Raw genomic sequence first — 12,802 nt, 5'->3', positions numbered from 1 at the left:
AAAGAAGAAGAAGAAGAAGAAGAGGAAGAAAACATAGGAAAGGAACTGATTTATTAGGGTTTACATGGCTGAGATTAGCACGATGAGGGCCGTAGGATGACCGCTCTTGGGGGCTTATCATCGTTATCTTCGCCGTCGCCAGCCCCTAACCTAGCGAAAAAAACCCACCTCTCTCTCTCTACGCGATTGTGGAAATTGTACGCAGCCGCAAGGGTGCGAAGGACCGAGAGAAACCCCGCAACCTAGGGCAGCTGATTCCTGTAAGATGTATTTATAGAAGGGTAGGATTTGTAATATAGAACTATGGCAGGGGTAGTTTATAATAGTCTAGGTGTAGTCGAATTAAAATGCAATGAGTTAAGTACCTAGCTGGCTAATGGACCCGAACTAAAAGTGAAGTTTTAAGAGGCTTATAAATTTAGTAAGTGGGATGTACTGTTTCTTTCTTTAAGAAAAATTCATTAAGGATCTAAAATATGGGACCAATAGGGAGGACAATTGATGTGTCCCCCTTCTATTGGATAATGAGTTAGTCATCATTAATGATGGCCAACTCATTATCTAATAGGATGGGGACATCTCACTTGTCCCTCCTATTGGTCCCATATTTTGAGTCCATGTAGCAAAGCTCCTTCTTTAATTAGGCCAAACTGTAATTGTAACCAATTCAAAGTTATCAAATACCTTTTGCCGAAATTAAAACTAAAATACAAAGAGAAATGTTGCGCTTCGAATATCGTCGTGCTTCAATCTAAGCTGTAGGATCCACGAAGTATAATATGTTATTTGGCTTAAACCACTATAAAAATTAGTTCTCTAAGGGGCTGTTTGGTTGACATTTTTTGCCATTGTTTTCCTGTCAAAACTAACAAAAATTATCAGTTTTGACAGCTTTACTTGCAAAAACGCCCCAAAATGAACGTTTTTGCAAGTAAAGCTGCCAAAATTGACAGCTTTTGTTAGTTTTGACAGGGAAACCCAAACAAAAAAAGCCAACCAAACAACCCCTAACCTACGCTTGAGCCTTAAGGTTATCTATTTAAGCCATTTAAGCTTCTCATATTTTCCCAATATGGGACTAATATTTAGGGCACTACAATTGCTCCGCCTTAGACATACGTCGTCCTTATCGAGACATGATAATTGGTCCATCCTAATATCATAATATGGCCTATAGACTCTAAACGCTCTTGATAATATATATATATATATATAATATATATATTATATATATATATATATATATATATATATTATATATATATATATATAATATATATATATATATATACTATATATATATATATACTATATATAATATATTATATTATATATATATATATATATTATATATATATAGTATATATATATATATATGATGAAAACTTGGTCAACTTAAGTGGATAGGGAATAGGTTCCACCAAAAAGTTTTTAACGGCCAGTCATATTATCTATCGGGATCCTTTTATTATATAAAAAGTGTTTTCTATTAATAAATGTGTGGCTACAAATCTTTTTGTTTGGAACTCAACTTAAGTGATCAGGAGTCTTGCTCTCTCTCTCTCTCTCTCTCTCTGCTCTAACTATATATATATAATAATATATTTATCTATATATAATATATATATATTAGTATATTATATATATATATAGTAATATATATATTATTGAGAAAAATACGAGCAAACTTGGTACCAAGGTTGCTCGCAGAGCAACTTGGTAGTGGATGTGGAGCCGGGTAATCTTGTCCCTACATCGAACATTGGAGTTGGTGAAGGGGTGGTTGACTCTACTTTGAGAGTGTGATGTAAGGTAAGTCTGCCAATGCAACTTGTAGTGAATTTGTGGGCCTAACTGTGTTCCCTACATCTACATTGAGTTGGTGAAAGGGTGGTTGAGGCTTTATCTTTGAGGTGTGATGTAGGGGTAAAGATTAGGTCACATCACTACCAATTGTTTTAGAACAACTTGATACCAATGTTCTCCATTTCTACTCTCTCATCTCTCTCTCTGTCTCTATATATATATATAATATATATCATATTATATATATATGTATATAATATTATATATATATATATATATATATATATAATATATATATTAAATATAGTATTATTATATATTATCTTCTACAATTGTGAAAGGTCAGCAAGGGGATCTTCGCTTCAATTATATTTTTTGAAGAACTATATGTAATAAAAAAATCCTTTATTTTCTGAAGAGAATTGCATTCTAATAGCTTCATTTTACCTTTTCTAGTTGAGCCAATCCATGAGTACCATAGCAGTAGCATTTGACACAGGGAGATCAACCCTGAATTCAAGCGCACCCCTTTTCCATCGCAGCAGCATATCGACAGGTAGAGAGGACTTTTCACTTGAATGGTGGGAGCTTGTGAAGACGGCTTCATGGCTCCGTCGACAACATCAGGAACTAGCAAGAAACCTTTGACGATGAAGATGGCGTTGGTGTCACAAACCTGCTGTCTGGTTCCTTCGATCATGGACGAGCTCTCCAATCTCGATGAAAGCTACTCTCCATGACGCCTTTCTTGTGGTGGAACAGAAACAGTTCCCTGCTGGATCCAAGGAAGAAAGTGCGAAAGCTGGTGGGCGTTGAGGTCTTCCTTTTACGTATGATCGTGTAAAATAGATTTCCGTCATTTGATGTTAGTGATCTCTTATAATGTTATATGATCGTGTAAAATAGATTTCCAAATTTTCCATTTACATATTATGATCATGTAAAATAACTTCCTGTAAAGGGAAATGTATACTTTTCGCATCCATTATATGATCATCCATCTCGTTTCACTAGCATCAGTTCCGTCTTTTGGTGTACATGCCATCATCAAGGATCAGTGTTTTTTTTTTTTTGGAACTCTGACCCAGCATTCGCTGGAAATTAACTTGAGGTGCCAATGTAGATGAATGCAGGCATATATTTGTTAGATCTGAATCATAAAACTTGAGATCTAAAACCATAAGCCAATGATTAATTCGAAGAGATTAACAAGAATCAAAAGAGCGGAAGCTTATACCTGAATCCATAGATGAACCTGAGATGGGTTTTGGATCTTCTAACCTTAGGGTTTCTCTATAGCCAAATTTCTCTCTTAGATGGGGGTGAAGAGAATTAGAGAATGTAACCCTAGATTAGGGACCATAACCCCTTATTTATAGATGTTATACTTTTATAATTTGGCCCCTCAACAAATCACAATTACAACCTGGTATCTGCATATATAACCCCATGACTTATTTAAATACCCATTAACCTAACTTGATTGATCACTTTAGTGGGTTATCCTAAAAGATAGCAATACACATTGATTAATCATATGTGCCCACAATTAGGTTTATTAGATTAAATCCAACAATCTCCCACTTGGGCACCATATGATTCCTTAAATTGTGTATAACCTTATGAGCTCAAAAATTGCTATCACTGAAAAGGTATTTCCGAACAATCTCGTCCATTGACTATATCAATATAGGATCAAAGCGGCCTTCGTCACATTTATCGTGACTCGACCCATCAATGACTCGACCCATCAATGGTCACATATACCAATACAATCAAACGACATAGATCAATCATGGATGTGCAGTATGAAAATTACATGCAATGTGATCAGTACATGTCTATTTTCAACTGGTCCTCCTTAGTGAGGTCAAAACCAAACATAATGTAACAGAGTGTCTTAACTGAATACTTTATTCTGATCAGACAATACAACCAAACATAAAGCACCACAAATACAAACTCCCACTAAAACATAATATCCTCAAATAATACCACACCCATATGAGCAGTATGCTCATGAAAGACCTTAGGTGGCAGTCCCTTAGTAAGAGGATCAGCTATCATGGAGTTTGTCCCAATGTGCTCTATGGATATCTGTCCACTCTGTACCCTTTCTTTCACAACCAGGAATGATATAGCTCCTCCTACTAACATATAAATGTAGCCTGATGTAGACTTTCTGCTATCTTGGCATCCAGCAAAATCAGAGTCCGAATACCCAATGACCTCTAACTGTTCTGATTTTCTGTATGTGAGCATATAATCTTTTGTTTTCTGACGATACCTCATAACCCTTTTGACTACTATCCAATGATCCATACCATGGTTGCTTAAGTATCTGCCTAACATCCCGACAATGTACGCAATATCCGGACGCGTACATACCTGAGCATACATTAGACTTCCTACAGCCGAAGCATAAGGAATCTTCTGCATTTCCTGAATTTCAAGGTTACCTTTAGGGCACTGATTGAGACTAAACTTGTCTCCTTTAGCAACAGGGGTGTCACCTGGTCTGCAATCTTGCATGCCAAACCTTTTAAGTACCTTATCGATATAGCTCTTTTGTGATAATCCAAGAATACCCCGAGAGCGATCTCGATGTATCTGGATCCCTAATATAAAAGAGGCGTCCCCAAGATCTTTTATCTCAAAATTCTTTGATAGAAATCTCTTGGTTTCGTGCAACATGCCTATATCATTAGTGGCAAGCAATATGTCATCGACATACAGAACCAGAAAAATATACTTACTCCCACTGAACTTGTGATATATACAGTTATCAACAATGTTCATCTCAAAACCGAACGAGATAATTATTTGTTAAAACTTATGATACCATTGACGAGGAGCTTACTTGAGTCCATAGATAGATTTCCTTAATTTGCAGACCATATTCTTTGGGTCTCCTGACACAAAGTTTTTCTGGTTGCACCATATAGATCATCTCATCAATGTCGCCATTGAGAAATGCAGTCTTAACATTCATCTGATGTAACTCAAGATCATAATGAGCAACAAGTGTCATGATTGTTCTGAAAGAGTCTTTCGATGAAACCGGAGAGAAAGTCTTTGTATAATCAATGCATTCGTTTTGAGTATAGCCTTTAGCCACAAGACGTGCCTTATACCTCTCCACATTACCATTTACACCCCGCTTGGTTTTAAAAATCCATTTACAACCAATTGGTTTTGCATCTTCTGGCAATGGGACAAGTTCCCAAACCTTATTGTCTTGCATAGACTTGTACTCCTCATTCATAACATCAATCCACTATTGAGAGTTAGAACTTTTCATGGCCTGAAGGAAGTTGATTGGATCATCTTCCAACATTCCATTACTTTCCTCATGTTCTTGGAGAAATACAATATAATCATCCGGAATAGCATTTCTCCTTTCTCTCGTGGATCTCCTTAATGGCACTGGTTCTTGAGGTTGTTGAGTTTGTTCTTCTGGAACAGGGAGTTGTTCAACATTGTCATCTTGAGGTTCCAGATTTACTTCTTGAGCAACAACAGGTATAGGAACCTGAATATTGTCACAAGTAACTGAATGGATTGGGTCTGAAGTCAATTCCTCCTCAAAAGCAATGTCTCTAACCTTATTTCTCCCCCAAACTCAACATCCTCAAAGAATGTTGCTGTTCCCGTCTCAAAAATATTCCTTAGTGTGGGATCATAAAACTTATAGCCCCTAGAGCATTCAGAGTACCCAATAAAGTAGCTGCTAACTGTTTTGGAGTCCAATTTCTTTTCATTTGGCCCATAAGGCCTTGCCTCAGCTGGACATCCCCAAATATGTAAATGCTTTAAACTGGGCTTTCGACCAATCCAAAGCTCATAAGGTATTTTAGCAACTGCTTTACTTGGTACTCTGTTCAGAATGTAAGCTGTTGTCTTAAGTGCTTCTCGCCAGAGTGACTCTGGTAAAGAAGAATGAGCAATCATACTTCTTACCATATCCTTAAGAGTCCTGTTTCGTCTTTTAGCTACACCATTCATGCTAGGTGAACCTGGCATAGTGTACTGTGGGACGATACCGCATTCCTCTAGGTATCTAGCAAATGGTTCTGGACGTTGTTCACCTGAACCATCATATCTACCGTAGTACTCACCACCACGATCAGATCTAACGGTTTTAATTCTTCTGTTGAGTTGATTCTCAACTTCAGTTTTATAGGATTTGAACATGTCCAAAGACTCATATTTTTCATGAATAAGATATAGGTGCCCATAACGTGAGTAATCGTCTATGAATGATATAAAATATTGTTGACCATTCCAGGATTCCGTAGGGAATGACCCATAAATATCCGTATGTATCAATTCTAAGACATCCGAAGATTTGTTGGCACCTAATCTCTTAACTTTGATCTGTTTTCCCTTGATACATTCAACACATACGTCGAAGTCCGAAAAATCAAGGGAATCCAAAATGCCATCAGACACAAGACGCTCAACTCTACCTTTTGAGATATGACCCAAGCGCTTATGCCATAATGTCGCCGAATTTTCCTTATTTAATTTACGCTTAGTACCACATGATTCCACATGTAAGGATTCATTATAAGAAGCAATTGTATCGAGCAAATATAGGTTGTCATAAGTACTCAAGTAACCGGTTCCCACAATATTTGAATTAAAAGATAAACTGAATTGACTGTTTCCAAATGAACAAGAATAACCTGATTTGTCCAATACAGAAACAGAAATTAAATTCCGTCTAAAAGACGGTATTACAAAAGTATCTTTCAAATCCAAATAAGAACCAGTTCCTAATAACAACCTAAAGTGCCAAATTGCTTCCATATCTACCGATTGTCCGTCGCCCACAAAGATGTGTCTTTCAACATCACTTGGCTTTCGGTAGCTCAAGCAACCCTGCATAGAAACACTTATGTGAGTAGTAGCACCAGAGTCTAACCACCAAGTGTTTCTAGGTACTGAAGCTAAATTAACCTCAGAACAGACCAAAGTAAGGAACGTACCATTATTATCACGCCAGGCGTGATATTTTGTACAGTCCTTCTTTACATGTCCAGGCTTCTTACAGAAGAAACAACCCTGATTATCCTTATGTTGTTTCTTCTGAACTGGACCCTTAGCAGCTTCATTATCATTCTTTTTTTTCTTACCCTTATCCTTAGAGGCATAGGCCAAATGAGAACTTTCTGTCTTATCTTGCTTCAATCTGTCTTCTTCTTGCACACAGTATGAAATGAGCTCATTTAGAGTCCATTTCTCCTTTTGGCAGTTATAACTGACCTTAAACTGATTGAATTGTGCAGGAAGAGACAACAAAACCAGATGCACCAATAACTCATCACAAAGATCGAGTTTAAGTGCCTTAAGCTTTGAAGCAATATGAGACATTTCCATAATGTACTCCCTGATATTTTCTTTGCCCTTATACTTCATTGAAATCAAGCGAGCTAAGAGCGTACTTGTTTCTACCTTATCATTTTTCACAAAACGCTTCTTAATTTCGGCAATGAAATCTTTAGCCTTAGTAATCCCTTCGGATTCTATGCCCCTGAAGGCTTCCGGAACGCCGCGCTTAATGATCATAAAACTCATGCGATTTGAACGCTCCTATTTCTCATACTCCTTCTTTGCATCAGGAGTGCTATCCGCATTGAGAGGTTGGGGTTGTTCTGTTCTTAATGCATAGTCAAGATCCATGCAGCCAAGAACAATTAGTATGTTCTCTTTCCAAACCTTGAAATTTGTCCCATTTAGCATGGGAATTGAATTGATGTTAGCAGAAATTGTTGCAGCAGATGCATTAGCTGAAATAAAATAAAAAAATGCTCACATCAATAACCATAATTATTAATCAATAAAATTTAAATAATGACGAATCCCATCTCAAGATATCTGGCACAACATTAATATCAAGTCTTTGGACAGTAATATTAACTTGTAAGTGATACATTATTGCAATGATCAAACATTGACAATAACTCATGTCAAATAATAAAACTATCTTTGGATCGATTCATTATTCACATGTAAACCTTATAATTGTCACACGTTTATCATCGCAGATGTGTATACAATCTAAATAAATATTAACCTTCCTTTGGGCCGATTAAATATTTACACGAAAGCATACACACAAACATCTCACATTCCTCATGAACAATCTACACAAGAGAGGTTACTTTGGCAACTTCTTGTTTTAATTAATCAATTGGAGTGAGAGACAACCTTAATACCTTAGTGTCATAATATTTGAATTAAATAATTGATTAAAAACCAAATTATTGATTAAAAACCAAATTAGATTTAAATTAAAAGGTTTTAATTTAAATCAACTGAATTTCCAAAAAACTTAATTGGGGTCTCATAGCTTAATTAGGGCCCATAACTTAATTGAATAAATTAAGTATACCAAAGTGGACTCATGAAAAGCCGAGGCTTAACCATAGTGAACATGAAGTTCGCTTGACTTCGAACGCGAGGTTCGACTGTATTGAGTACAAGACTCACTTAAGCACGAACGCGAGGTTCGTCTGAAAATGAACACAGGGTTCAACTTGAGAACGAACGCGAGGTTCGTTTGAAAAATTGAACGCGAGGTTCGACTGAAAACGAACGCGAGGTTCGACATAATTTGAGCGCGAGGCTCACCTTAGAACTGAGCGCGAGGCTCACCTTAGAACAAACGCGAGGTTCGTTTGATTTGAGCGCGATGCTCACCTTAGAACTAAGCGCGAGGCTCAACTTGAATTGAGCGTGAGGCTCACCTGAGAACGAATGCTAAGTTCGTTTGAATTTGAGCGCGAGGCTCAACCTGAGAACGAACGCTAAGTTCGTTTAAATTGAGCGGCTCACCTGAGAACGAATGCTAAGTTCGTTTGAATTTGAGCGCGAGGCTCAACCTGAGAACGAACGCTAAGTTCGTTTAAATTGAGCGCGAGGCTCACCTGAGTTGAGCGCGAGGCTCACATGAGAACGAACGCTAAGTTCGTTTGAATTTGAGCGCGAGGCTCAACCTGAGAACGAACGCTAAGTTCGTTTAAATTGAGCGCGAGGCTCACCTGAGTTGAGCGCGAGGCTCACATGAGAACGAACGCTAAGTTCGTTTGAATTTGAGCGCGAGGCTCAACCTGAGAACGAACGCTAAGTTCGTTTAAATTGAGCGCGAGGCTCACCTGAGTTGAGCGCGAGGCTCACCTGAGAACGAACGCGAAGTTCGTTAAAATTGAGCGCGATGCTCACCTTATAACGAACGCGAAGTTCGGTTGAGGTAACCACCTCCTTAATTTTCGCCACGATTAATCGCACGAACCCTTAGGGTTTCAAACTGAAACCGCCGCCGCCATTGCTCCGGCACCCAAGAGGTTGAAACACTAGGGTTTCCTGACGCCGCCGTCACCGTCGGAGTTGACAGCGAGGCCGCTAGCGAAAGTTCGCCGGCGAGGAGCACGGGACCGAAGATCAAACCCAAAAAAATCCTCGATTTTTATTTTCAAAACCAGATCCAAGAAAAATCAAAGAAAAATCCAAAAAATTCCAAAATTTTACTGTTCACCTGTGATTTTTTAGTTATTGTTCACCCGAAAAAACACTTCACTGTTCATCCGAAAAAAACTTTACTGTTCATCCGAACGTTACTGTTTATCCGAGAACAGATCTTAACCAAAAACAGAGATTTTAAGATAAAAAAACCCAATTTAAGAACTTAAATCCCTAAGAATTAATCAAAGGTGGCTCTGATACCACTTGTTAGATCTGAATCATAAAATAAACTTGAGATCTAAAACCATAAGCCAATGATTAATTCGAAGAGATTAACAAGAATCAAAAGAGCGGAAGCTTATACCTGAATCCATAGATGAACCTGAGATGGGTTTTGGATCTTCTAACCTTAGGGTTTCTCTATAGCCAAATTTCTCTCTTAGATGGGGGTGAAGAGAATTAGAGAATGTAACCCTAGATTAGGGACCATAACCCCTTATTTATAGATGTTGTACTTTTGTAATTTGGCCGCTCAACAAATCACAATTACAACCTGATATCTGCACATATAACCCCATGACTTATTTAAATACCCATTAACCCAACTTGATTGATCACTTTAGTGGGTTATCCTAAAAGATAGCAATACACATTGATTAATCATATGTGCCCACAATTAGATTTATTAGATTAAATTCAACAATATTTGGATTGAGTTAACAGCGATTGCAAATGGCATCTCACTTTATAATATACACTATCGTCGCCGGAGTAAGATATACCGAGTTAGTACTTGGGGTGAGTAACATATCACGTTAGTACTTAGAGTTAACAAAATATACCAATCCCAGGTAATACACCAGAAAGTGAGAGATGATATGGAAAATGATAATTATCACTACAAATGAATATCATTATAAATAGCACAGTATTTTTCTTCGGAATTGGAACTAATTCATCAGAAAAGGGAATGAAGTCATTGATTGACAATGGGGTTGTTGGCTGGGGTGGGGTAGACGCGGGGTTTTGAAGTGGGGGGTGGTATGGGTGGGGGTGTAAATTACACAACCTTTCTCCCCATATCAGTACATAAGCAATAATACAAGACCCTTGTCTCTCCCTTACATTTGAACAGTATGACAAACACAAACTGCAAAAAATATGCTCTTGACACTAGGCTGCCTTGTAAAGCTTCTCCACCATTTTCCTGAACTCTGCAAACACAAAAAATAAAAATAAAACATTATTCCTTCAAATCCAAATATCAAAAAACATTGCAATAAGGAGCAATGACTACAAACCTTCTTGATTGATCCAAAGCGCCGCAGCTTGAGTATTCAGTGGTGATTCATTGTTCGGCTCTGCATTAACAAACATAAGATTAACAATCAAATTTCTCAAACTAACTAAACCATATGTTTTTTTTTTGTTTCTTTTACCTCCCAAGAGACTCTGAATCGAGAGCAAAATAGTTCGGACATCATAAGCAGACGACCATTTATCCTGAAGGATATCCAAGCAAATGTTTCCCAGAACATCGACATTGGGATGAAAACAGGCAGTCTCAAACTTCACTTTTGGGGGTTTGAATGGATAATCCGTTGGAAAAGAAAGACACAGTTTGTATATCATTCCCTCGTACACTGTGTCTTTGCTGCCTGTGATTGTTCCTTTCCAGTTGAAGATGTTGTCTCCTTCAGGGAAAGCCGAGATGCCCGGATCTCCACACATCTGAACAGATTGAGATATTGAGAAAATTTTAAGTTAGAAGGTGATTGGCATGATTGTTGATTGATGTAGGAAGTGAGTTTGGGTTGGTCTTGTTGGTCTTACCATTAAGGACATTAGCTCAGATTGTAGCCTGTTTTTGTCAGGGAAAAAAAATAATTAAGAAAATTGATCAGAAATGGGCAGATACAATGACGCTAGGATTCTTAAAACTACCATTTGAACAATATTTATAATCAACAAAATAATTTACTAACTGAACCATCAATGATCTTTATAATAATATCCTTTTCTGTGAACTGAGACTGAGAAGGACAACATGGATTAATTTCAAAGAACCCACTTATAAACCATCAAACTTCGAAAACCCCCCGTTATAAAAAGATCAAACGTTGGAAAAACTCATTATCTCAAAAACTGAAAACAAAGGAGAAGAAAGATGAAGGCAAAGAGAATGACAGACCTTAAGAACATCAAAATATGAATCTAGACAAAACCCATTTATAAAATGATTAAATCCTGAAACCCCCATTTTAGAAACAATTTCTCTAATACTAAAACCAAAATACAAAATATGAAAGTTAAGAAGAGACTGAAAGCACCTCTTCAAGACTGACTGGCCGTCGCAGCCCGTAGCAACCGGCGGAGATTGCTTCCCAGCTGATGGCGGAGGAGCGACAACAGAAATGTTGCTGGTGATGTTGTCATCTTGAGCATTCTCCCTATAAGACATCTTTGCTTTTGATTTGATTTCTTCTCTTCTTGATTTTCTTTATCAAGACTGTCTTTTTCCCCCCTTTGAAGAGAAGAAAGAAGGAGAGATGAATTTTGTATCCCTTCTTCTTTCTAGAGAGAGAATCGATGATGGGATCTTGGAAGAGTGAGGGTTTGTCTTAAAGAGGAGATTGTCTATTGGAGGAATGATGCAATGAACCCCACCACGGTTTTTTTGGGAAAGGTTCAAAAATTTTGGACCGTTGGAGACGAGGGAAATATTCGGCTTTGGTTTAGCTCCAACGGCTAGTTTGTTAAATAAATTAAGTGGGTTAATTTCGAAGACCACCTGAACTTTGGGGGATTTGCACATTACCCCTCTAATTTTTTTATCTCATAAAGCCCCTTCGACCTTGGGTGTCTCACAAACCCTCTGAAATTTACATTTTTCTTAACACACCCCTCATATAATTGAAAACTGAGATTAAAAAACTGTCAATTCCGTCATTTGTCAGTTATAGATCATGTTATATTACCGCTCAGAATTGATGATTTTTTTTCTCAGGATGTTTGGGTAATTTGTCAATTACATGTAGTAGTGTCTAATGGGAAAAGTTTATACTTTGGTGGGGGATAATATGGGAGGTTTTTGTGAAATTAACCTTTACTTATGTATGTATGGTCTTTCTTGCTCTTTTTTACCTATATACCACCCAGATCTATTATATTTATAATTTTCTCCTATAATTTAGATAATTACTAATTTCCCCTCTACACTCCCTCTCATTTTTTATGTCCTTTACCATCCTTACACTAGTTAACTACTCTCTTAACTACACTTATTTACACCCTCCCTTTCTCTTCTCTTTATCCCCCTCTTTCTTCCTTTTTTTATTTAATTTTTCTCCTTCCAACAATTTATACTCATTCCGTCCACTTCCTCTTATAAAGTTGGCCATGGAATTGTCTTCCTCAACTTCTAGTAAATCAAGTGAGTGTCTTTGTCATGGTGACTTCCTGTGATGCGAAACAATGTGATGCAGGTATGAAGATTAACAACAGCAATGCTTCGCCAAATCAGCGATCG

At 37.4% G+C, this 12,802-nt stretch overlaps 1 protein-coding gene and 1 long non-coding RNA gene across 4 annotated transcripts in view; both read right to left on the bottom strand.

Moving 5' to 3' along the window:
- LOC109850757 overlaps positions 1-240 on the bottom strand; it is a 1,940-nt gene extending 1,700 nt beyond the window's left edge. For all 3 annotated transcript variants that reach the window (XR_002249536.1, XR_002249538.1, XR_002249535.1), the window contains exon 1: positions 65-240. This is a non-coding gene — a long non-coding RNA (uncharacterized LOC109850757). The remainder of the gene's footprint in view (positions 1-64) is intronic.
- LOC109850452 (ubiquitin-conjugating enzyme E2 20-like) lies at positions 10,205-11,900 on the bottom strand. Its single transcript, XM_020420474.1, has 5 exons — positions 11,604-11,900; positions 11,107-11,134; positions 10,713-11,004; positions 10,575-10,634; positions 10,205-10,487 (listed from the first exon to the last, which is right to left on the bottom strand). Exons 1-5 carry the CDS (start codon positions 11,732-11,734, stop codon positions 10,447-10,449), a joined length of 552 nt encoding a protein of 183 aa, XP_020276063.1. The 5' UTR covers positions 11,735-11,900; the 3' UTR covers positions 10,205-10,446.

The sequence above is a fragment of the Asparagus officinalis genome, chromosome 7 (assembly GCF_001876935.1).
Source record: "Asparagus officinalis chromosome 7, Aspof.V1, whole genome shotgun sequence".
Taxonomy (NCBI): Eukaryota; Viridiplantae; Streptophyta; class Magnoliopsida; order Asparagales; family Asparagaceae; genus Asparagus; species Asparagus officinalis.
Note: the sequence above shows the minus strand (reverse complement) of the source record. Positions and strands in the feature narration are given on the sequence as shown.